Below are 25583 nucleotides of genomic sequence, written 5' to 3' on the forward strand. Positions count from 1 at the left end.
CTGTAGCTTTGTCTAAAGTTCCTATGGAAATTGACATGGGGAAAATGCGTACATATCACCTCAAAAGAGCTCATTCTAGTCTCCGGGCCTATTGATATGGGGTGCGCTGTGCCGGCGGAGCGCGCCGGGCGGATTAATTCTTTTCTGAACAAAGTAAAGCGCACACTCAGGGGAAGATGTGCATGGTAGGTGAAAATATATTTTTAGTTACGCGTTTGAGTGTGATCAAGACTGTCTGCAGTTGAAATGCATAACTGAAAATAAATTTTCACTTACCATGCACATCCCCTTTGCTGCTGCTACTCAAACATGAAGCAAATCAACTCCATCATCGCCGGACCAAAGGTAAGCTTCATTTTTTCTTTTGAATTGTCTGTTGACATTTGCTCAAGACTTGTGCATTTTTAAATTTCCCTTACAATTTTTTTTTTATAATGTGTAGTGCATATGTGTGTAATGTTGTCATTTAAGAAATTTTAAGATACACTTGTGTTCATTTTTTACTTTATATTTTTTCAAATTTGTTGCAAGCTTTCTTCATGATAATGGACATGTACACAAAATTTGACATTATTCAAAATTCATTACACGAGTCTTTGGTTGGGAATTTTATCCATGAACTGTGGTCTTTACCCTTTGAACATTGATGTGTTAGTGGTGAGAAGAAAGTATTCATTACTGGAAATGAATGTGATTCTCATATCGACCAATCACATATTTGCAAACGTTTTAGCATCCACGGTGCTTGTAACCCATCGGTGGCTAATCCAACTTGTTTTTTGAAGGGAGGACCAGTTTCTTCTATTACACCACAGATAATGATAGCTATTTAATGTTGAACGACCAAGATTGCTGCAGAATGAATAGCGGAATACCTTACATGCGTTTTGTTTCCCAGATAGTGACTTGTAATAATAACTTGTATCCTCCCACGCAAGTCATTCAGAAACTACTATTTGGCCTTCAATTTCAACACTGCAAGTTAATTTACAATCAATCAAACAATCAGGATTTATAAAGTGTGGAAAAACATCTGTGAGTGTCTTGAGGCGCTGGTGTTGCTAACTGCTTCATGGTAATCTGTTCATTCAGTCCCAATAAGGGAAAAGCATGGAGAAAACAGCGAAAAATGAGGGAAAAGCAAGGAAAAGGCACTAAAAAAATAAAATAAAAGCAGGAGAAAGCATTGAAAAATGAGGGGAAAGCAAGGAGAAGGCACTCAAAAATTGGGGAAAAGTGAAGAGGAAGCAATGAAAATGAGGGAAAAGGAGAAGGCACTCCAAAATAGGGAAAAAGCGAGGAGAAAGCAGTGAATACGAAGGAAAAGCAAGGAGAAGGTTCTCAAAAAATGGGGGAAAAGTAGGATAAAACAGTGAAAAATGTGGGAAAATCAAGGAGATGGCACTCAAAAAAACAGGGGATAAAGTAAGGAGAAAGCAGGGGGACCCCTGCGGGGTCCCCCAAGGTTCTTCTCTTCTCTTTCCCCTCTACTCTTTAATCTTTACATTCGTCCCCTCATCTCCTCACTTTTGGCGCTGGGGGTCTCTGTGTATAATTACGCAGATGACCTCCAGCTCGTTTTCGATCTTTCTTCCCCTCTTGATTCTCTTCCCAAATTCTCTTCTACTCTGATCTTTATCTCCCAATGGATGAGCTTCAATCATTTGAAGCTCAACCCTGATAAAACGGAGCTTGTACTCACGGGTGGTCCCTCCAATCCCTGGTCCCCTTCCCACTGGCCCCTTTCCTTTGGTACTCCTCCATCACCGGCTGCCTCTGTTCGGACTTTGGGTATTAAGGTTAGTCAGGATCTTTCTATGCACGCCCATATAAGTTCTGTGGTGTCTTCTTGCTTTCTCTCCCTTCGTTTAATTCGTAAGATATCTAGGTTCTTTTCTGTTGATGCCCTCAAAACTATTATCACTGCCCTCATCACGTCCCGCCTGGATTATGGGAATGGCCTGTACGTTGGCATTCCTGCCTACGAAACCCGCCGCCTTCAGGCCATCCAAAACCAGGCGGCTCGCCTTATCCTTCGTCTCCCCAAAACCTCTCACATCACGCCTGCTCTTAAATGCCTCCACTGGCTCCCCGTGTATTTCAGATCCTATTTCAAACTTGCTTGTTTTGCTTTTCAGGCTCATGCCCGTTCTGCTCCTTATTTCATTAATTCTCTTATTGCTCCCCACGCTCCTAATCGCACTCTCCGCTCCTCCTCACTTTCTCTTCTCCATGTTCCTCGATTCCGTAAATCCCGCATTGGTGGCACTCGTTTTTCAGTCCTGGCCCCCCGGTTTTGGAACAGTCTCCCTCTTTTCCTTCGTTCTATTCCTATTTACACCCACTTTCGTAAGGCCCTTAAAACTTTTCTGTTTTCCCAAGCTTTCCCTATCTAGCTCTCTGGGACTGTTCTTGTGAGTCTGGACTAGGTGTCAGCGCCAGGAAGCCGCTTGGCAGCAGTGCGCTTTAGCAAATTCCTTTTTTCATTTCATTTCATTTTTCATTTCATTTCATTTCAAGCAGTTAAAACGAGGGAAAAGAATGGAGAAGGCACTCAAAAACAGGGGGAAAGGCAAGGAGAAAGCAGTGAAAAATGAGGGGAAGCAAGGGGAAGGCACTCAAAAATCTGGGGAAAAGCGAGGAGGAAGCAGAAAAAGGAGAAGGCACTCAAAAAATGGGAAAAAGCAAGGAAAAAGCAGTGAAGGCAATGGAAAAGCAAGGCGAAGGCTCTCAAAAAACAGGGGAAAAAGCAAGGAGAATGCAGTAAAAATGAGCGAAAAGCAAGGAAAAGACAAGAATGATGCAGCAGAACGGGGAGGCCTGGAATTTTAACAAGATAAGCAGACTCAAAGCACTATTATTTCAAAAAGGAGGTGGCGTTAGCATCTGCTCAAGAAACCTTTGAACTACAAGTTTCAAAGTCTTCGTCAGAAATCCAATCTTTTTTAATACCAACCTAGCACAACATTTTGGGGAGTTGGTGCATCATATTTTTAATGTCTCAAATACAGTTGGAATAGCCCACTTTTTAAAATCCATTGGGTCCTGCTTAGTCATCACCTTTCAGGCTGTCTTTGGAATTATACCGTCATTCGTACATTCATTTCTTCCCAGCGGAGGCTTCCCTCTAGTATTATTCCTCATTGTCATTTGGTTCTATTTTTGCTATTCCGCAATTGATGTCCCGTATCAAGACAGCCCTTTGATGGAGCTCCCATCAGTCCAGCTATACTGTGAACGCATGATGAGATACTTTGAAGCATCTCAACTTCAGGAATCAAATACAGACTGGCTACTATCTCTTCAACTGACATGTCTACATGTGTGCAGCCTGTGTTTCACTGCCTGTAATGCCCCTTCGAATGGGTACTTGACAAGTGCCTCTCCTCGCAAATGAATGTTTCTATGGACATATACTTGTTGATTCGTCCGATAAGCGCTTATTCACATTGCTGTCCCTTGAATCTACAGTTGCTTCAAGGTGTGTTTTATGAACCATCCCTCTCCTTGGATATGGATGCTTAGGCTCCTAGTTTCTCAGATATGGGCTCTGGCAACACGGATATGCAACAGGCATGTACTTCATCAGATGCTGCTGACAACGATGAGCATGTTTGTTCTCCAGGATTGCTCAACAAGGCAATTGCGGAAATATTGAGTGCGGAAATTGAATCCTCCAAGGATTTTATAAACTTTGACAATTTGGATGCCATCATGGAAGCTTCCCATTCAGATTGATTTTATCATTTTTTTTACATCATATATTCTAAATTTGCTAAGCTATTACAATATGGAGTTATTTAAATCTAATCCATTTTTTGCATTTTATTTTAAATGCTTTGCTTGTATTGTACATTTAATTTATATATTTTATGCTTACTTAGAAAACCTAAATTCCCTCTCAGACCTATGTTGGTTACCCCCTGGGTTCCCTTTTTAGAGACATTTTACCTTTTGTGCTGGATTGCAGGCTGTGCGTGCAAGACCGCATAACACACATTATGTTATTCAGAATTTTTTATATGAACATACAGAACATGCAGACTGTGATTAGAACTTCGGTCTGCATGTTTCTTCCAAGGCTAAGTGGGAATACATAACAGCACAAAGCCGTATTTTCGATGTTCGCTCGAACTGGTGATGGAGCAGGTAAAGCAAAATTTTGTATACCTCCTCTATTTTGCATGAAAATACTAATTATATAACCTACTTATATTATAATTTGACTAACGGTTTGATGTGTTATATTAATCAACCATTTGCATTCTTATTAGACACCAATTACACGTGGGACTTATTGCTTTTTGCATGGCAGAATAACTCTAATAACTAAATTAAGTAAGAATATTAATAGTAGCACATGTGGTAATAGGATATCGCATGATTTATGCTGCTTTTGTGATGTTTGCGTTCCCGTTATGGACCGGAAGGGTGAGTATTATTGCTTTAAATGTCGCTAAAAGCTAGGAAAATACTAAAACATAAAGGGATTAGTGAGGGTTTAACATTAGAATCTTCATTTCTTTGTATTAATTACTCCTTTGTGTTTGTTTCACTTAAGTTGGCATTTGGGCCTACCAAAATATGGCGTCCAAAATGGAGTTCAGAAGTGGCCACCGTCTTGTGAGCGCGATGCCTACTGCGCAGACTCGGATGGCTCCGTAGACCTCCAGGCGACCCCAAGTCACAGTGTTCCCGGTCAAGGATAGGAACTTGAAGGACTGCCAAACTTCAGTCAGTAAAATCTGGTCTAAATGAACAATTGGGACATACAAGCAAAACTTCTACAATGTTGCATAAGGGCAACATGGACAGAGGAAGTGAACCAGAAAAATCCATGAGATCCTAACGCAATATAAAATCGGATGTTTCCAACTAGCCAATCATCGGCCTTATTAGCCTAAGAATGTTTCAAGTTATCCCAAATGTTATTATAAAAAGGGTAGTAGAATAGGGAGGGGTTAGATGATAGAGAGATGATGCTGATGCTGCCTTCTTACTCGATGACCGCAAACCCCTATCGACCCCACAGGCGATGACAAATGCTTGCACGATTTCTGGTCCTTTGGAGATCTTTGGGACTGTAACGTGCTGAGCAAAGAACTTTCGGACTTTGAGCTTTGGCCTGCTTTATTTGGACAATTTAACGGCTAAATTTGGTTATGCAGAGCCAAATGAATTAGGAAAAATCCAAATAGCAAGAATAGGTAAATATAAATGTCATGCGATTTGTGCTTTGATTGACCAAAATGCTAGTATTAATCCCTTGAGTGCCCCGCCCTTTCCCCGCCCTGTGCCGGCCCTTTCATTAGCGGGCGGGGTTCATGACGAGATAGTCTCGTCATGGGCACAGCGTAACCGCGGCCCATGACGAGACCATCTCGTCATGGGCACTCAAGAGGTTAACTGCAAACAATATTTAGATAAACAAATATTTGATTAACAGAAATTACGAGTTTGTGGTTTTTCAATGAAGAGTGTAGAGGATTCTGAGTCTTAAATGTGTTTTAGCTGGTTCTAAATCACCATCAACCAGTCCAACTAATTGGTCCGTCGACCAAGTGGTGGAGTGCCCTGATGTTTAAGGGTAGGATTCTATAGGTGGTGATGCTAATGTATATTTCTGTAAAATAACTTTTCTTCCCTATAGGTAATAAGGTACTCCCCCACATGTCCAGCGCTTGATTTGTCATCCCTCCTGTGTGCAGACTCGTGAGAGGAAACGTATGAGTGTTGGTGTTATGGGCCCCACCAATGAATACGTGTGTGAATGAGCTAGTGTGACGTCGGGTCTGCGACGCAGGAAGGATAGTTGTAAATTTGCCCTTTTTCCCAATTTCGCGCTGGATCACTGGCTTCAATTTTTAGACACAACATGAACACACAGCTGTGGTTGTGCACAATACAGTAGCTTAACTATATAATGGGTTTGCAGGCTTCGGGGGGGCATGGGAGCCGGTTGTTTGTGCTGGCTAGAGTTGGGACGGTGCAGAATCCAGATTGCCAATCTGCACTAGCTGAGATTACACTGTGCAGAGAGGCTTCCACAGCTAACACAGGTATGGGGTGCCCCTGCCATTCAGAGATCATATACATAATAATATTACTATAACCTAGTTAGGACAGTGAACCATGATTGCAATATACAGAATCTTTGCCATGTTTGCCATGATACTCATTCTCTTCTGTTTGCCGTTGTCGCAATAGCAGTGCATGAGCTTTATATCAGGATGCATTAGTTTCAATAAATAAATTGTAAACTGTCAACTGTGTCTTTCATATTTCTACCAAAGGCATGCATAGATGAATGAATAAAGGACCAGAACTGCTACCACAATTATTGAGGGGATGAGAGTGTCATGTTCAAGGTTGCCACAATTACTTGTTACTCTGGGCAGGTTAGGATTACGGGTGAGGGTCTGTAAGAATTTTTCCTCGTAGGGATTTTGTTTTTAGGGAGGCTTGGAGACTGACCACCAGTCCTCTGGGCCTTCACTTGACTCTTAGAGGCCAGGGAATGCACTCTCCCCCGCAGGTCATTCTACCTCTTCCTAATTTGCTCCTGTGTGAGCAGGTTGTTTGCTACATCATTCACTCTGTCAACTATTCTGGCCCACATTTGACTTTTCTGAGCTATGGTGGTGTTTTGTACTTGGGCTCCAAACAATTGTGGCTCTACTCTCATAATTGGATTCACCATGACAGACAATACTCCCTCAGTAAAACTGGGATTGCTCCTCCCTAGCATTATCTAATAAGAAATTAAAATTCATTTAGTTACCCACAAGAAATACAAAAAAGAAAAGGAAAAAATAGACAAGAAACAGAGAAAGCAAAAAACAACCTGACAGATCTGAATACTTTCTCTGGGACAATCGTGTGCTGCATTGGAATGGCAAGGGATCATGGTCCTGAATGGAGTGTGTTTTATAGTGTGGTATGCAGGTGAAACAATTAGCGAAAAAACTTCAGGTGTGTGATGCTAGCATCCATCCAAAAGCCTCTGGAGCAGTATAATGTTGAATGCATCCCACAACAGAATACCTCCATTAGGTATCTGCCGCTAGGACAAACCCAGCACAACTGTGAATTCTAAATAGGGCAGGTGGGATCCCGTCAGCTTGGTGGAGTACTTGTAACTGCCACCACAGAGGGACGACGGGAGTCCCACCAAGCTCTAAATTGTGCCCTTAAACTCCCTGTGCCTAAAACAACATGAGTCTGACCTTCTATAACGTAACTGGTACTCATGTAAAGCACTCCAATACCTTTGGGTCGAGTTCATGCTATATGTATGCATGCTACATGTTTTCATATTTATATGCCTTTTTACTATTGAACTAGTGTTATATAGTTAGTTGTTCTGTGTCTCCATGGTTAGAAATGTGCCTCTAGAGCCTTCTTTCAACAGAATACTAATACGCCTAAGTTTTCTTCTTTTATTTCTTTGTACTGCTATTATTATTGTTGTTATTAAAATAACTATGGTTATTACTAAAACATTTCCTGTTAGCTCCATGAATGTTCACTATTATAGCAAAATTAGGTAATCTGTTGTCTCCCTCAGTAACAAGCCCTAGCATGAGAGAAAACCTCAACACATAATTCTGAGATCGATTTTACTCCATGTGAAAGTCACAAAAATGGACAGCCCTAAGTATAGAAAGATTCATAACCAGACCCTATGGTTATTCAGTCTTTCAATATTTAATAGATCACTTCCAACTACTGCAAAGACTGCCTTTGAGTGTATTTGTTAATAATTCTTCCCTTTATGTAATTGCAATTGTAAATTGTATTTAAATAACGCTTACTTCCCCTGACAAGACATCATAGCGCTTTGCAGCAAGTAGCACACTACTTTACCCAAGATTAGAGTTAAACAGATAGTAGGTTAGTAATATACTTTTTTACCTTGTGGTATAGTCGTGTTAAGATTGTGCTCTTGAGCATCTGTTTAGTGGTCCAATAGTTGGGTGATTTTGCTACAAAGAAGGGGAACTTTTGAAAAAAGATGTTTGGGAGCTCATAGTAGACAGAAAGGTTTGAGATGAGTCAGATAGAAGAGGGATAGGCCAAAGGTTGAAGGTAGTAGAATTGTGACCTCTAATTTCACATCCCCAGCAGACACATATGACTTACAAGGGTGATCAACCGCATGCAGCTTCGGGTTTCCCAAAGCAGCCGGAAACCATGGCTTGGTTGAGGACTAGCGCTACAGCAGGCCTCGAAAAGTTGTACAAATTTCACCAGACTTGCAGGTCTAGTGATTTGAATAATCTACTCGACCTATCATGTACTTGACCTGTAAAATGGTCTCAAATAGCGTGATCCTAGGCAAATATTTTATTTTACAAAGCTGCCTTTTTCCTTATTATCACATATGAGAACACTTTCAAATATGCAAATTCAGCATTTCTGCCATTGGAAAAACTGTTTTGTTTGATATAATAGTCTAAACTTTTGCGTCATGTATAATAAGAATCTAGCCCACATATAGGGTACACATGAACCCGACTTGCCTCTAAATTCACTAATAGCATTTTTATCAGGACGGGGGCTGGGATGATGCTCAATTCATGTTTAAAAACTCACTTTTAACACATTTATTACTAAAGCATGAGGTGGTAGTGCACTGTCATTCACAAAGAGAACATTTTCCGTTCAAGTGGCCATAAGCTTACCAACTAACATGCAGCTTTACTGATAAAATTATACATTGTATAAACAATATTCTGTAGAAATTCAGTTTCAAGAAAAATATTTGTCATTTGCATATCACCAAGTAAACTGTCCTGATTTGTTTTTATATTTTTTCCATCACAGAAATAAAATAAAAATTGGTTACATAACTACTGAAATATATTTAGAAATGTTTGAACAGTTCATTTGCAAGCTATTTAAATGTGTTTTCGAAAGACAAAAACTGCCATCCTACAGCCTTTCATTTCACACTGTACAGCCCGATTGTCAGACAGTTCACTTTAGAAAATCTTACCCACTTTACAGTCAGAGAATGAAAAGTAAACACCAACCTCCAGGATGAAATAAGCAGCAAATTGTAAGAAGACATAGGCTGACATTTGAGCTCTGTCTCTGAACACAGAGCAAATATGACAAGATAAAAACAAGAATTATCTATCCAAGTGAAAGGAACACCTGTCCTATGTCAACATGGCAGAAGGGACCAGCAGGCCCGAAAAATAGCTCACCCTGATTAAATCTTAGTCGCCATAGCAAATAGGCGACTAGATTTCTTGAGGTCTGTACAGTGTCCTCACAGCGGCCTGGTCATCAGACCACTGACCGGTAGATCAAAGCTGCATTATACCAGAATCAAGATCAGGCAGGTCAATCATGAGCTCTCACTTCTCATTCCAATTACAAATCCTATGAGATCAAGTGGCTGCCCAACTCTCTATCAGATCACATCTGCTTTCTGTACAAGATTGGATCATCCATGATCCTGGGAAGGGTGACAACTGTCCCGCTGTCTGCAGGACTCCTGGAGGCCATAAGCAGCAAGCGTGGATATTGGCTACACATGCACTACAGAGCTTTATTGATATGTAGGTGCACAGTGATTACAGGGATGTAAAGGTATTGTATGATACATTGCAAATGTGCTTGTATTGGATCTGTGTGATAGTTGCAAAGGTCTCATATTTGGTGTCCAAGACATGCAGCGAACATCCAGCCAGATTTCAATGGGGCCAAACAAGATGATTGTTTGGAAAATATTTACAAGTGTACTGTTGCAAGGGACACAGTATTGTAGCAATTGCTGTCTGAGACAGTTCTGCTGATGGTAAATGTAGGAAAGTGGAGTTTTAGATAGTGATGCTGGTTAGACTTCACTATGGAATACCCCAAAGATGGCCCCTGGACTCACAATAATAAATCATTAGCTCAGTCCTGGTAGTGTGGCAAAGAGCAACATTTACTAGAGGAACATGTATTAAGCATTTCAGAGCACCAACATGGACCATGTGTAATTGACATGACTCGATAGAAATCTGACACCAATTTATAAAAATAAAGTAGATTTGTATCTTAATTTAGACACCAAAATGAACAGGATCAGATACATATAACGGGCGTTATGGATTTTCCAAAAAGAAAATCAAAGCAATTCACTAGTGCAGAACTTTAGCATTGCAGTCAATGGGAAAAAACACTAGTGACAATCGGTCACTTGCAGGTCAAGTTGCGTTGAACCCAAGGAAGTTAAGGTGATACCTGCCCCAGGATGAAGCCATGATAGTCAGTTTGATTTTACCTAGCTCGACAAGCCCAGGTGCAGAGTTTTGCTGGCTGTATTAGCTGCTGAAGTGGGATTCACGGCAGAGTTGGTTTTAATGCTTAATCGGTGCTGGTGAGGAAACAGGTGCAAAAAGTTGACAACAAAGCAACTGCTGGCATAGGATGATGGTGTTGTGGAGTTCAATCGAGGTGCAGCATTAAGTAAAGGTGGTGGTTGCCGGACTGGCTACCAAATAGCCTTGTCAGCAGTAAGGTCAGCAAGCAGTTGTTTCAATGTTCGGAGGTCCGGGGGAGAAAGATAGCTGCATGATACTTGCTGGAGGTCAGGACTACATTTCCCACAATGCACTGGACTTTCTACTTTTGGACGATCCCTCAGAGGGCCCGATGGCCAGCAATTCTTTGGTTCCGGTATGCTGTTTTTACCTGAGGACTGCAGTGGATAAGTGCCACTAGTCCAAGGGAGTCTAGAGTTGCCTGTGGCTCTCAAAGGGGTCCCTCTGTCTGGGGGAAGCAGTCTTTGGTCCGGGACGAGTTGCAGTAGTGCAGTTCAAGGAAGATTGCCACTAGTGCAGAGTATCGAACCTTTGCTTTGTGCAGATCCTATTGTCACAGACACGGGTCTCTTCTTTTGCCCTTGTTGCAAGTCAGATCAGAACTGAGGTTCTGGTGTTCGAGTGCCCCTTAAAGCCTATATTTAGGAGCATTAGGGGTGTGGGTGCAAGATGCCAATGGGCTACAATCCACTTTTAAGGTGGTCCCATCTGGGGGTGTGTGTCACCTTTTCTACCCAGAACCCTCTATTTTACCTCTTTTAAAAATGCCAGAAGTCTTCCTCAGCTGTATAGACCAGGTAGCCCACCCTTTGGGTGTGGCTAGCCTTCTTAGGGTGTACACCTGTTGAATACATCATTGTCCCACCTGCCCAGGTGCAAATGTGCGTAGGGGTAGGAGAAGTGCTGTTTACTCCTTCGGATGCAACGCCTGCTTTGGGGAAATCTCACTGGGTGTCCTATCATCCGAAAATCTCACTAGGGGATGCGCACGAGAAAAGAACTCCACCACATGATGGTTGGTGGAATTTAGCCCAAACTCAGTGTTACTTGTGTGAAACTGAGTGGTCGAAACTCCCCCAACCCCACTGGGCACTGGGGCCTGGGCAGCAGGCTACAGTGCACCTTCAGAGTCATAACCATCAGCACTGGGGCAAAAAGTGGGGGGTGACCATGCAAAAAGGGCACTTTGCAGCAGTAAACAATAATTAGGCTGGTATGCTCCTAGCAGTACAAACAGGTAGTGTGTATGTTAACTTTTGTTAATACTCAAAAACACACTCTATGCATTTATGAAACAGATACCGGTCAAGGATATTGTTGCATCTCTGGTCTGGCACATTAGGGCTTCAGGAAAATCATAACATTATCCTCAATATCAGGAAGAGTAACAATTCAGTGCTTCCAAGGTGAAGCAACTACACACCAACACTAATAAAGGCCCCTTGGTCAAATAACATTTTTGTGGCAGCCCTTGAGGCAATGAGGAACAACTCAGTGGGCTTGATCCAATGCAAGTTAAAAATTATTCCAGGATAAGAAAGGCCAAACGGTCTAAACGGAGCAAGAGTCTAGTTAACGGAGTTACCAAAATCGGTAGTCTGCTGTCCCAGTGCTCTTGGCAAAGTAACATGGGGAGGAGGAGAACTAGCTCAGTTTGGGTGCTCAACTAATACTAGTCTGAAATGTTCTACAAGTGGACAAGGGGACTGGCAGTTGGAAACTAACTGTGTCAATGGGAAACCAAACTTGGGTAACCAGGCTGGTTACAGTTAATATTGGGTTGTGGGGACACACGAGGAATTGGGGGCCATTGTTGGACTCACAGGTTCCACCAGCTGGGTCTGGGAATTAGGGTTGGTGGTAGACACTTGAAAGAAGCATAATTCTGAAACAACAATTGTGGTGGGCAGAACTGGACAGACACCCCAGTCCTGGAATAATGGACCCCATCCAGTTACTCAACGTCTTACATGCAATTCTGGCCAGCTGGGTCCCCTGTGGCTCCTGGGCGACTGACCTACAAGATTTGGGGGCATATGTATCAAACGATTTTGTATTTGCAAACGCTGCGATTCGCAAAAAAACAGCGTTTGCGAATACAAAATCGCAAAATGAGATGTATGAGGCATTTTTGCATCGCATTATTAAGGAATCGCTATTTTTGCGATTCCTTAATTTTGCGTAAGCATTTAAGGAATCGCAAATTGCGATTCCTTAAATGCTATGTAAGACGCACCCAAGTAGTGCGATTTCTCCTTAAGAAATTGCAAATTACTACCAACTTCAAGTTGGTGGTAATTTGCGATTTTCTTGAAAAATGCACTTTTTGGCATTTTTCAAAGTGCCATGTGGCGCACATACATGCCCTTAGGGCATGTATGTGCGCCATATGTGCACACATGCTCTTTTCAGGGGTGCATCAGGGTGTCATCATGACACCCTTGCACCTTTGAAATTATTCTCAATTTGCGATTAGCAGATTGCGATTCGCAATTTGAGAATGACTTCCCATTTATTCCTATGGGCCTCCTGGCCCATAGGAATGAATGGGAAGGTATTCCTTAATTGCGATTTTGCAATTTGCTAATCGCAATTAAGGAATATTAAGAATTCGCAAAATATGTGCGAATTTTTAAATACATCCCGTTTTGCAATTCTCAAATAGCGATTCTCGAAAAATCGCTTTTTGAGAATCGCAAATGGAGATTTTGATACATATGCCCCTTGATCCCCACAGGCTTTAGTCAGCTGGCTCTTGGTCCTCTAGCTCTAAGTATACAAAACAAGTGAGAGAGGGAAGGGACAAAAATACTCCTAGTCCCCTAAGGATACTTTAACCCCTTCCCCGCTCATGACGGAACCGTTCCGTCATGAGCCACGGTTGCCGTGTGCTCATGACGGAACGGTTCCGTCATGACAATCCTGTTGGCGGCCGCTCCGCCTGCGCGGCGCTGTTTCCCCGCCTGTGCGGGGGGACAACGCAAATGGGCGGAGTCATGACGGAACCGTTCCGTCATGAGCACAGCTCAACTGTGGCTCATGACGGAGCGGCTCCGTCATGAGCACAGGCCCACCGCGCTGCCCCCCTGCCCCCCCCAGCGCTGCAGCGGAATGTCCGCAGCAGCGAAGGGGTTAAACAAACAAATGGAGGAGTATAGTCAGAAAACCAATCAACAGTCTCCAAAGTGCTGGGAAAATAAGCAGGGCACAAAGAGTTCTCTCTTTTGTAGAAGACCCCTCACTCACCAACCTAGTTGGTGACATGCTTCATCATCGGGGTCCCACCCGGATAGCCGAGTGCCATCCGGGTGTGCTTCGACACCTGAATTACAGTGGAGCAGGTCGTTTTTTTTTGTGCAAGTGAGTGAACAGTGTGTTAAAAATGGGCCAGATATACTCACTAGGAAATTTTATTCTGGAGCAACTGGTCAATCTTAAAAACATTGGTGGGATACCTTACTTGGTTAAATTGACCAATGGTATCTAAAAGTGAAATGTGATGATAAAAAGGTCTACATGTTTCAACCTATATAATAGTATTATCAGGTTTTCGTCAGGACCAAAAGACCTGACCCAAGTGGTATACACACGCTAAGGTGTACCCTACCCTTGATCACTTAGACCTAACCGTCTACTCACAGTCAGGTGTCCTGTCATCCCATTCGAAGACAGGTGAAATTTGTAAGAAACAAACACAACATTACAAGCAGACGCGATGGTACGTATGTAATACAGTGTATCTGTTGTTGAAAATGCTCCTTGTGCTCCCAGCATGCATGGAAAGAGGAAATCACCTCGATTGATTGTTTTTGTGCAGGAAGGTGTCCCTTTCTGCACAAAAACAATCTCCCCATGACGTAGGCATCCTTGCACCATGGTGCAAGGGTGCCTGCACCAGTGCATTGCAGCTGATAGTGCACCAGTGCAGGGGAAAGCAAAGGGATGCGACATATTGTTGTAAATATGTTGCATCCCTGTGTTTTGAAAGTGACTCAGTGAAGCGCCGCCTAATGGCTTGCAGCACGCACTGAGTCACTTTAATTTTAATTATGGCCGTAAGTTTTCACAGATAGCATCTGATACACCTACAGGTCCCAGTAGAATTGCAGCAGGGTAACCTTATCCTTTCATCCTTCTGTTAATAGTTTAAACAAGGCAAAACCTTCACCGGTTATTAAGATTATTACATATACAGATTATAGCATTTTCTAGAATAGTATTTCCAAAACTGGGGGTCGCGACCCACTGGTGGGTCCTGAGCAGACTTTTAGTGGGTCACAAAAGTCCAAGCAATAAATAAAGATGCCTTTAAATTCTGCATTTATCTTGTCAAACATAAAGGTCACGTTTCAGGGTATGTCTTCTGACAAATTGCCGCTTTTTTAACATGGGGATTTTTGTTTACAAGCTGTTTTCACTTTGCAGCCAGAGAAAGAAAAGTAAAGTCATTTATGTGTCAATCTTGCTGGGGTACAGAGTGGGAAAGGAAAGGCTGTAGGATGTCATTTTATGAAACACACGACAAAATGCAAAAACCTGTAAATAAACTGTACACGTTCAGCAGTTAGGAAAGCAAAATGTAGGCACCTTTTTGGTAATTCTGAAGTGTGATGGTAAGAAAGATTTTAATAGGATCAAACCAAATCAAGACACTTTGCTTGGTGATGCACAAATGATTAGTATTCACTGAAACCCGATTTCCACACATTAGCATTTTTGTGCAATATAGATTTATTTAAAAAAACTGAATTTCTGTGCAACTTTAGTGGTCATTTCAACAAAAAATGGTGCTGTTTATAAATGACAATGCACTACCACACAATGCTTTAGTTACAGTAAAATATCTCTCGCCTTCTTTCCAATAAAGCTAAGCGGGTCGCGAAAAATTGAGTCAACGTTCTAAAAAGTTTGGGAAACACTGCTCTAAAACCAAATGATGTTAGCACAAGTGAAACTACCAAGGGGGTAGAGGAAGCACAGTAGAAAGGTGCTTCTACTTGCTGCTTCTTGACAGTCATGGTTCTGCACAGCAACAGAAAACGAAATAGTTGCTTGGGCTCTCATTCAGAGGGGGGTTGATGACGCATTTTGGGCTGAAATGTTCTAATCGGAGCAGGGCCAATGGTGATTTGATTATGGCTGATCCCTATTTGTAGCCACAGTAAGCAAAAAATGAAGGACTGAAATGAAACAAATTAAAACAAATTGCAACAAATGAATAACTCATTTGGTTTCTCAATCCAGCCTTTTGATAAGACGCTTGAAGAAGATACCATCATTTTGGGTTTGCAGGAAAATATGAATGACAGGCTGCTGACCAGAAGGTACATATTGTGCTCAAGTCATGATGCTGCAAAAGGGGGAGTGGTTGGAGATTATCAAGTCATTTGATATTTTTGATATTTTGTTGCGTTTCTAAAGCGCTCTGTTGCTCCAAGTGTGCCCTGGTGCTGCAGAAATTGAGTGCAGAGTGAGATGCATGAAAAGAGGTCTGACTAATTATCTTGCTGGGACAAAAGTCATGTTCTGAGTTGCTTTCGGAATTGGGATTTGTCTTCTTCCATCTTTTGGGGGAGAGTGGGAACTGGTTCCATTTCGCGATGAATAGAGCGGAAAATGGCCTACTACCTCTGGTGGTCATCCTATATCTTGGGACTTCCAGTAAATGGGCATTAGAGTAATGGAGTCTTTTCGGTATGTGAGGAACAATCCTCTTCCTGAGGTAGAGTAGCCCAGTCCCTCTGATGGCTTTGCGGACCAGTTTAAAAGACTTAAATCGGATCCTCTTAAGGACAGGGAGCTAAAGCAAGGTCCGAAGAGCTTGCTCCCCGATCTCCTTCTGTTAAGTTTTAGTAATGTCCTTGCTGCTGTATTTTCGATAATCTGAAGGCGTTTGTTAAGGTGTTTGGCAAACCTAAGAAGAGGGAACAGGTTTAGTCCAGTTGCTGAGGGATCAGGGCATGTATCACTGTCTTGCTTGTTAGAGGTAAGAAGGCAAGACATTTTTTCAAGGTTTTAAGAAGAGCAAAACAAGTTGCTAACACATTGAGAATTAGTGGTCCGAAAGGTAGGTCAGAGTCAAACCGTATCTCAAGTTTTTTTGCTATGGTGGTGGGTGGAGGAGGGGGGAGATGCCCTCAAGCCACCAGATTTTAAGGAGATTGTGTTGGATTTACCAAACAGGATAATCTCTGTTTTTTCCGCGTTGCATTTTACGTGGTTTTTATTCATCCAGTTGAACACCTTGCGAGGCACTTCTGGAAGATGAGTTCTTGTCTCTCTGGTGAGAGAATCTCCTGGTTATCATCAGCATTTGATATAACTGTGATCCCAAAGGATTTGATAAGGTGAGCCAGAGGTGTCATAAAGATATTAAAGAGAGGGGGGCTGTGGGACGAACCCAGGAGGACCCCATATCGGCTCCAGATGTTAAAGGTGGTAACATGACCCTCTAAGTTCTGTCTGTGAGGAAAGAACAAAACTACCTCAGGGCAGTCCTCACTATCACCACTACTTCTAGGCATCCCAGCAGCAGTGTATGGGGGACTGTGTGGAATGCCGCCCACAGATCTAATAGTATCAGGATGGTATTCTTCCCCTTGTCCAACGTGATCAGAATCATCTCAGGAACCTCTAAAAGTGTGGTTTCTGTACTGTTTTGGTGCCTGAAGCCAGACTGTGAGGTGTCAAGTAGATTTTCTGTATTTAGATAGTGTGAGAACTGTTTATTAACCAACTTCTCAGTGACTTTAGATAAGACGGGCGACAGGGATATAGGTCTGTAGTTGAGCATTGGTTTTGGGGTCTGCTGTAGGTTTCTTAAGGAGTGGCTTGATAAAGGACTTCTTCGATATAGATGGAACTAATCTGGTAGATAACGAAGTGTTCATCAAGGGGCTGATGTAAAAATCAGTTTTTGGTTGAAAACTCCTCCACTGGATTCCTGATGGCCTAGTGTAGGAGAGTAGGATCTGCACTTATGTTGCCCCCACTTTTTTTCTGATGTATACACTGGTTTCTGGCTATAGTCTGGCTGGGTCCCTGCTAATCAGGGCCCCAGTCTCTTTGTTCTCTCTAAACGACTTGGTGTGCATATTAGATGCACTAGTGATTGGATACTGTGGTACCTTATGAGCCCCTAGTATATGGTACCTTAGGTACCTAGGGCATAGGCACTTCACAGGCCTACCAGGGGCTGAAGCATGTATTATGCCACCCGTGGGAAGCAGACTCAATCTGACACCACAGGCCTGCTACTGCAGCCTGGGCGAGGTAGTGTTAGCACTCCTCACTGAGGTATAGGTTCCTATATCTCACCATACACACACATATAAACCTATCAGTCACCCCTAAGGCAGGCCCTATCAATCCTGAGGGCAGGGTGCTTGGTTTACAATGTGAGGGGGTGCCTCTGCATGAGCAGGGCCCCTCTGCAGCTGGCAGGGTCTATTCCCTGTGGCTGTTTGTGGATATACTCTTAAGTGCATTATAACCTCCCGGTTAATGCTAACTTTGGAATGACTGCATCAAAACATGTCGTGTTTGGTGTCAAACAACTTGGAATCATACCCCCACACCAGTAACTGGTGTGGGAGTATGATCTCACCCTTCTAGAGGGGACGACATGTACCCACTGTGGAAACACAGTAGAAATCTGAAAGAGCCCTGGCATCACAAAATGGATGCCTCCAGCACAGACACTGGGCTGCCCTCCTGCTGCTGACTGAAACTCGCAGTGGAGGAGGCCCAACAATAGGCATCCTGTCACAGGGAGGTGTCACTAACTTCCAGACAGGATTTAGTGTATTGGGACTGGGTGGGTGCACTTCTAGAGTGCTTTGAAGTCCTGCACTGGGGGAGCAGTAGGCTCTTCTGCACATATGCCAGCTCAAACCGGTTCAGGGGCTACCTGTCCCTGCTCTGGCATGAAACTGGACAAAGGGAAGTGGGTGTAACCACCCGCTACCCTGACCCTCCCAGAGGAGTGGTCATAAAGCTAGTCCCTCCCCTATCTTCAGTATAAGATAGGAAACCTTACCATTGCAAAGTAGATAACCCTGGATGACGCTTTGCAAGAAGAATCCTGGTCCTTTGACGTTCCACTACCTTTGGAAGACGGAAGAATCTCCCTTGGAGTCAATGAGTGACTCCCCTGCTTGGCAGGCACCAAAAACTTGAATCAACGGTCGCAAACTTTCCCGCTCCCGCTGGAGTCCGAAGTCCCTGCAGCCCCGGAAGTGGATTTCCTGACTTCTCAACGGCCATTGTGAGTCCCCAGCAGAGCTGAGGCGAGTGGAGCCCACGAGTGATGAACAACAGCAATACCCGGGTACCGTGCACTATTGTCGAGTGCAACCCCCTTCACAACGTTCTACGAACTTGTGCTTTGGACCATTTGTGGCCCAAGCCTCCAGCAGGTTTTGCAGCGAAAATCAGAGGCCTACTCCATCCCGACTGACCGTGGGCTCCTGTGAAGCATTTCCTCACGAGGCATCTTCACAATCCCTTGCCCATTGGCTTGTGGGTCCCCCGAACACTTTTTTATCAAACAAAAGGGCTCCCCTGGTTGCTCAAGGCCTACCCTCACTTACCCTCATTGGGTGAGTCCCTCAGACCTTGCTGGTTTGCACCATTGACTAAATTCACTTTCCACGAGACTTGCTGTTGCCAAGGCTTGTTGGCTCCAATCCGGTTACCGACACTGCAGTCAGCTGCAGACGTCATGAGACACTCGGAATCCAGCTGCTGGTCATCGTCGATCTCTCCTGGACCTCGTGAGCGAAGAGTCAAAATACCCTTGATCACCTGAAATCACCCGACATCCGTGGGCATCCATCTTCCTGGCCCCGGGTCACTGGCAAGTGACTGTGAATACTGTCCCTTCAATTTTCAGGTCATCTGCATCTTGAATCCAGCCTTGGATTCCATCGGACACTTCTCCAGTCTTCGCAAGCAGCAAATCTTCTTTGGTCTCCATAGAAAACAGCGACGCGACCCGACACCAAAAGACACCTATGCACCCGGCTTCCCTGGGTGAGGTAACTCGTGCACTCCGGTGCCCTAGTGTGTGTTGGCCCTCAAATTACTTACCTTGTAAGTGTCTTGCTTGTAGACTTCCTCGAAGTACCCTTAAACTTTAAAAATCAAACTGCGACTTGCTCCATTGAAATCAATAGGGAACCCGCGGCTGTGTTCTCACACTGCATGCGTCTCCCGTGGGTCTGTTACTTACCTGCTTTTACTGCATTAGTTAAGCCCCAGCGATTCTACAAGCCCTAGGCCTTGTCATTCTGCAAGTCGACTTTCCTAAACCTCTTTTTTAGTATATGGTCTGGTACGCCCCTAGGGCCCCAGCCATATTTGTGCTTAATTTATTGTGAAACGTTGATATTTGAATGTGTTCCTGGCTGCTAATCTCATAAAGAGATTAGTAGAGTGTGTCTAGAAATAAATACATATATATTTAATATCCACATTTGTGAAGCGCGAACAATCACCCGTAAGGGTCTCTAGACGCTGGGGGCTCTCGGGAAGATTAAGCAAGCTATTGCCCAGAGTCACATGGTGCTGGGCTAATCTGCCGCCGGCTCTGGGGATGGAACCGTGATCCCCAAATTCCGGAGTCAGTCGCCCTGGCCGCGGCGCCACACCTCTTCCCTTTGGGTATATATACCCTTTGTGGTATCCTTTCATTTGGTAATTCAAGAGATTATAAGGTAAAACAACCTGCTTTACATTCCTCAGAGACTTAGCCTGAAGGCTGCTCTCCACAGATACCACTAGGATAGCTTTCTTTAAAAGGTTGTCTTAAACCTATCTACCATAAGAGTCGAATTGGACTGGTGCAAGGTGGCCACTATAACTAGTGACCAGCATATGCCAGGCCAACTTCTCACACCTAGCTAAGGCCTTCTGCACTGCATAGCAGTTTAGTAGAAAGCTGATAAAACAGCAACCCTATTTGACGTAACTAGAAGACGCTTTGGGACTGACCACTGCTTGCCATGACCAGACCTACCCATTCTCAAGCCTGCCTCTGGGACCATGAGGTAGCCGTCATTGTTGTTTTGACTAGTGACTCGTTGCAGGGGAATTTACAGATTCAGATGTTCTTAATGGGACCATTTAAGCACCCAGGAGGAATTGAGAACTGTACGGGACTAACCCATCGAAGGTAAAATGTCGAGTTGTATTTTGCCTCATTTACAAGATTAACAAGAGTTAAATGCTTAAAGAAAATAGGCATTCTCACTGCTGCATAGGATTTTAGCAGTTGTGCAACTATTTGGGGAGAATGTACTTCGACAGTCATGGAAGAAGTGTCAGCAGGTACCTTCTACCTTATCGAACAGCCATCATGACCAACACTAGTGGGCACCACCCCCCCTGCCTGCAGTCAAAAGCAGATACCAAGAACTATTATCAGGACCACCAGAATTATGGGATTTTGTGGCTGCGGCGTTTTCCAATAATTATGGATTTGCCGCATTTGCCACATAATCCACCATCTGCTGCATAATCTGCAGAGTTTAACAAAAAAAGTTTCTGCTCAACAGTGTACTGAAAACGAGGAGACGTGTTGCTGGCCAGTGGAAGGCCCTTTGCAAAGGTTAACTGGTTACCTTTCTGTTGCTTATTGCTGTATTTGAGTGTCGGTCAGGTGCTAATGAGGTCAAACCCTTGCCTAGATAGTACGAATATGTGTAAAAATAATGAAGATTCTACAGTTACAAAATGTCCTGCAATATGCTGCATATTCTAACATTTTATATAAATTAGTCAACCCTACCTCATAATTTAATCCTCCCATGCTGCGTAATTCCAGTGCCCCTGCTTATAACCAAGAGACCTACGTTGTATGCACCCATTGGTTATACTACCAACTGCACTATCCGACACCCACTACAATTAACTGCAATCGCTTCTGCTGAAATCCTACTAACCTCTGCGCATTATCATCACTTCCTCAGAGTAAAAGAGCACAACAATACACAATTACAAAAATAAGACTAACGAGTTACTATGGTTTTTGATTGACCCGTGTGGGCTAGCTCCAAACTTGGATGTGTTGAGAGCTGTGCTCCTGCAATGAGCTTCCTTGGTCAGTCTCCGCTGCTAGGACTAAAGACATCTGACAGATAAAAGGGGCAAACTATTGACCGATAGAGAGGGAGACTGTTTTTTTGGACTTCTGTACACATTTCGCAATTTCTCAGATGTAGGCACTATGTGACAGCTTACATCAACAAACTCTTGACCTTCCACCAACCAACCAGACACCTACGATCCGCCTCCCGTTCCTCGCAGACACCCCCCAGATCTGCTGAAGCAACAGTGGAGGACACTCCTTCTCACACCTGGCGGCCAAAGCTTGGAACAACCTTACGCTTCACCTCAAGAATACCATATCTCTCAAGCAATTCAGGAAAGGACTCAACACCTGGCTGTTTAAAAAAACAGATCACCACAAAGCAAGCAGCAACTCCAATGCCTTGAGACACTCATGGTTGGTTAGCCACGCTTCACGAATTCTTGATTGATTGATTGATGTGCCATGTGACTACAAACGTGAATTCCACATGGGCGGTAAAAGGATATCCTCTGAATTCTGGGGAAAATGCAAAATCCCAAGAGACTGCATGGTGGAGACTATCGGTTGTGTGTTACTACTTTGACACTGAGGTACTGCATCATATAAGCCGCTACATCGGACAACATCTAAGTCGACCACATTTGTATTTCATCAAATTAGCCCTACATTGACACCAAGACATCAACAGTGTGTCTAGTTTGTCCCAAGCTCTAAGCCTACTTCTATCATTGCCACTTATCCTAACCAAGTACTTACATTCACCCTGCCCCTAAATCAAGCCAATATCTTGCCATACTTTTGATCCTAACGATAAACCCTAAACTAACCCTAAACAAAACTGTAAACATAATACATACTTGGAACCTTAAATCTAATCTTAAATTGAGCCGCCTAGTCATAATAATGTACCTATCCCTAACCTTAAGTTTAAAGCCTACCCTCAATCTAATTCTAAAGTTAACCCTGACCATAACACTACATCTAACCCTAAACCCAAATTTAAGCCTGTTCCAGTGGCATTTTTGATGAATGCTACTTACACTTAACCTAAACTGGCAAGCGTTTATTGTATTGCATTCCTGTTCATGTATGTTGCATAGTTTGTTTCCATGGAAGCAGTCTGTGCTTCTTGAACAAAACTGTTCTTATTTATTGCAGCAAAGCTGGGTGCTGTGCTAGAGAGCTCCTTTAGCGACCTTAGTTTGAGGGTGATAGCTGACATCCCTGTACTGATATCTAGGTACCACTGCCCTGCCCTTGCTACCACTGGATTCAGGGGTCCCCCATGCCCCCTACGTCCTCAGCAGCAAATAGAAGGATTTTCAGAGACTACGGATGGGGTGGGGGGTCAACCGTATATCATCAGGTATTATAGGCTGCATGATATCACAGCTGCTACACTTGGTTGTTGGTGACTTGACGTCAGTGATTTCCCAAACACATTAAGGGGGCGCTGTTGCGTACCTGGCTGGTGCACCATCCGGCAGTTGCAGTTCTCCAGCAGGTAGCGGGTCTCACAATCGATGCGGCAGGCAGGGATGCTGTAATTGGTGAAGTACTTCGAGTTGATTGGTGTGGACTTACAGTCTCCCCAGGGAGGCGGAAGGAACGTCAGCTTTCATCACAAAAGAGTTAAGGAAACTAGCAGGAACATAAGCAGAACAGTATAGAAGGACCAAAAAACAGGCGAAACAGATCGAGAGAAAACGAGACAAAGGGGTGCGGTTTGATAGGGAACTTGGGGAAAAGGCATGAGAGGGAGAGACAAAGAGAAATGGATCCATAGTGCAAATGAGGGTTGTCGTAGTAAAGAGTGAGCAATAGATTGAAAAGAATGAGAAAAGACAAACAAAACAAATAAATGAGAATACAATTAAGAAAAGACTGTGAAGGAAAATGTAAAACAGAGTGAAAGCGAATAAATGAACAGGGAATGAAGAAACAAATAAAATACAGGAAGAACAAAAGTATAATGTAAGGAAGGGAGAAGAATTACAGAACATTATTAGACAATCATGTACAAGGTCTGTAATAGTCCTTATTTTTCACATGGGTTTGTAATCTATTTGTGGTCGGATTCTGCATAGAGAAAGATGGGAATAAAGAGGGGGTGAGAGAGAATATGAGGGAGGGAGAGAGAGAAGCGTATATAAAGGCAGAAGGTAACTCAGATAACGAGAAAGAGCTGTGAGTTGGAGACAGGAAGCTGAGCTCAATGCCAGTGCCACCGAAATAAAGGGAAAATAAAGCTACCCCTAGTGTCAAATACAAATAAGAGACAGAAGTGGGGACCTATATTCAGAGCCCAGCAGGGAGACACACAGTCAGGCCTCAATAGTGGCCTAGTGGAGAGGCCCCAGCCACAGGGAGCAATGTCCCCATTCTCTGTCGGGAAGATGGCTGTCCCTATTTAGGTACCTCCTGGCACTCTCTTTCCTCACTAAACTGATTCCTTAGTTCCATGCAAGCTCAACCACCAGTTCAGCGGGGTACTCATTTTATCTCCCCGCAATGAAGTGCACTATTAGGGGATAATCCAACCTCCTGGGGAAAAGCTGCCACCACACACTCCATGCACTGCAGAAAGGTAACTTAGCCCACACCCAACTTCATTCAAAGAGTGTTGTCATCACCGACTCCCTTCACTCCAGGGAGGAAGCCCTGCTCTTCAACTCACCACATGCAGTTCAGCGATTAACCCAGCACCTTAATCTAGTGTTTCTGCAGCAGCAGGCACCCCAAAACCATTCTCATACGATGGAGGGCAAACAGCTCTCTAAGGGCCTCATTTACAAGAAAGTGCAGCAGCGCAGCACCACACCGCAAGCCCTTTGGCTGTGCCACACTGCGGCACTTTTAAAGCACAGAGATGCGTCATATCTACAAGGGGTTGATGGATCCCTTTGTTCTCCCCTGCACTGGCACACAATTTGCTGCCGTGCGCTGACGCAGGCACCCTTGAACCATGATGTCCCTTCCTGCACATAAACAATCTGAAATGGCGTTTTTCAACTCCTATGTGTGCTGCATTAGCACACACAAAACTTGCAAAACTTCATTGTTTTAATGATTGTTGATGTGCAGGAAGGGACACCTTCCTGCACATAAACAATCTCCAGAGGTGATTTCCTCGTTCTACGTGTGCTGCAGGATGCAGCACGGATACATAGAGGAAAAAACAAGGAGAAATTAATAAATTTACCCTCGTTGTGCCTCTCTTGCCTCCTCTGGGGAGGCGTAGCATTCATACTCATTTCCAGTTATATGATTGTTCGTAAATCTGGAAATGTGTCAGGTTCCGTGGTAACACCCACAACAACAACCATGGAACGCCCCTTTCACCCAAAGTGCTGCGTGTAAAGGGGCCGTATTTCCAAGGACAGGAAAAGCCACGCAGGGTGGCTTTTCCTGTCCTTGTAAATATGGGGCAGCAAAATGCGCCGCCAGCACTTTACAAAAAGTGATGGGCCAACAGCACAAGGGGCTTGTAAATAAGCCCCATAATCTCTAAACCCTCCATTCTATTCAGGATTAAATCTACCTCCAACTGCTCCATGCTCCATGTGGGCCTATCCCTAAGGCTGCCTTATACCAATTCCTTCCTAATTGTTGTCATAGTTATGACAGGTGCACATAAGGGCAAATATATACCTTAATGCATAATGCTACATAATGTGTGGAATCACTGGAAAGATTGCAGCAGGAGACAGACACAAAAGTTACCATCGTCCGGGCCTCAGCACTGCAGGCAAATGGATGGCAGGCCACAAAGCTACAACACAACAAATCAGTCACTAACTGCTAGACCACAGGATCACAGCTTAAATTGCCACTGAGTCACAGCATGGTATGCCACATGACTTGGGAATTGACAGAACCCCAGTGTAGTTTTGTGTTAGTATGGACTCCGTCGACTTAGGACATGAACATTTGAATACAGGTAAAGGGAAGACAGGCTTAGAATGTTGAGTTTGCACTTACAAGCTGATGAATAAAGATGTGTAAAATTACTCTCCGTGTGTGGCGCAGTGATATACGAGTGACCAGGCTGGGGAGAACTCGACAACTGGCGAAGAGTAGAGGATAAGTAACCTGAAGATTGACAGAGAGTTTGCTGTGGTCCAACAAACTGCTTGTGCGTGCCACACGTACTGCAGTCAAAGTGCTGAATC

The 25583-nt window shown here is 43.7% G+C and overlaps 1 protein-coding gene across 2 annotated transcripts in view; it reads right to left on the reverse strand.

Moving 5' to 3' along the window:
• Window positions 1-25583, reverse strand: part of LOC146822748 (acid-sensing ion channel 1C-like) — a 437693-nt gene that overhangs the window by 186516 nt on the left and 225594 nt on the right. For both annotated transcript variants that reach the window (XM_085606934.1, XM_085606933.1), the window contains exon 4: window positions 22876-23026. In XM_085606934.1, the coding sequence (XP_085463060.1) occupies window positions 22876-23026 (151 nt within the window). The remainder of the gene's footprint in view (window positions 1-22875; window positions 23027-25583) is intronic.

This window comes from Triturus cristatus, chromosome 5_2 (assembly GCF_964204655.1).
Source record: "Triturus cristatus chromosome 5_2, aTriCri1.1, whole genome shotgun sequence".
Classification (NCBI taxonomy): Eukaryota; Metazoa; Chordata; class Amphibia; order Caudata; family Salamandridae; genus Triturus; species Triturus cristatus.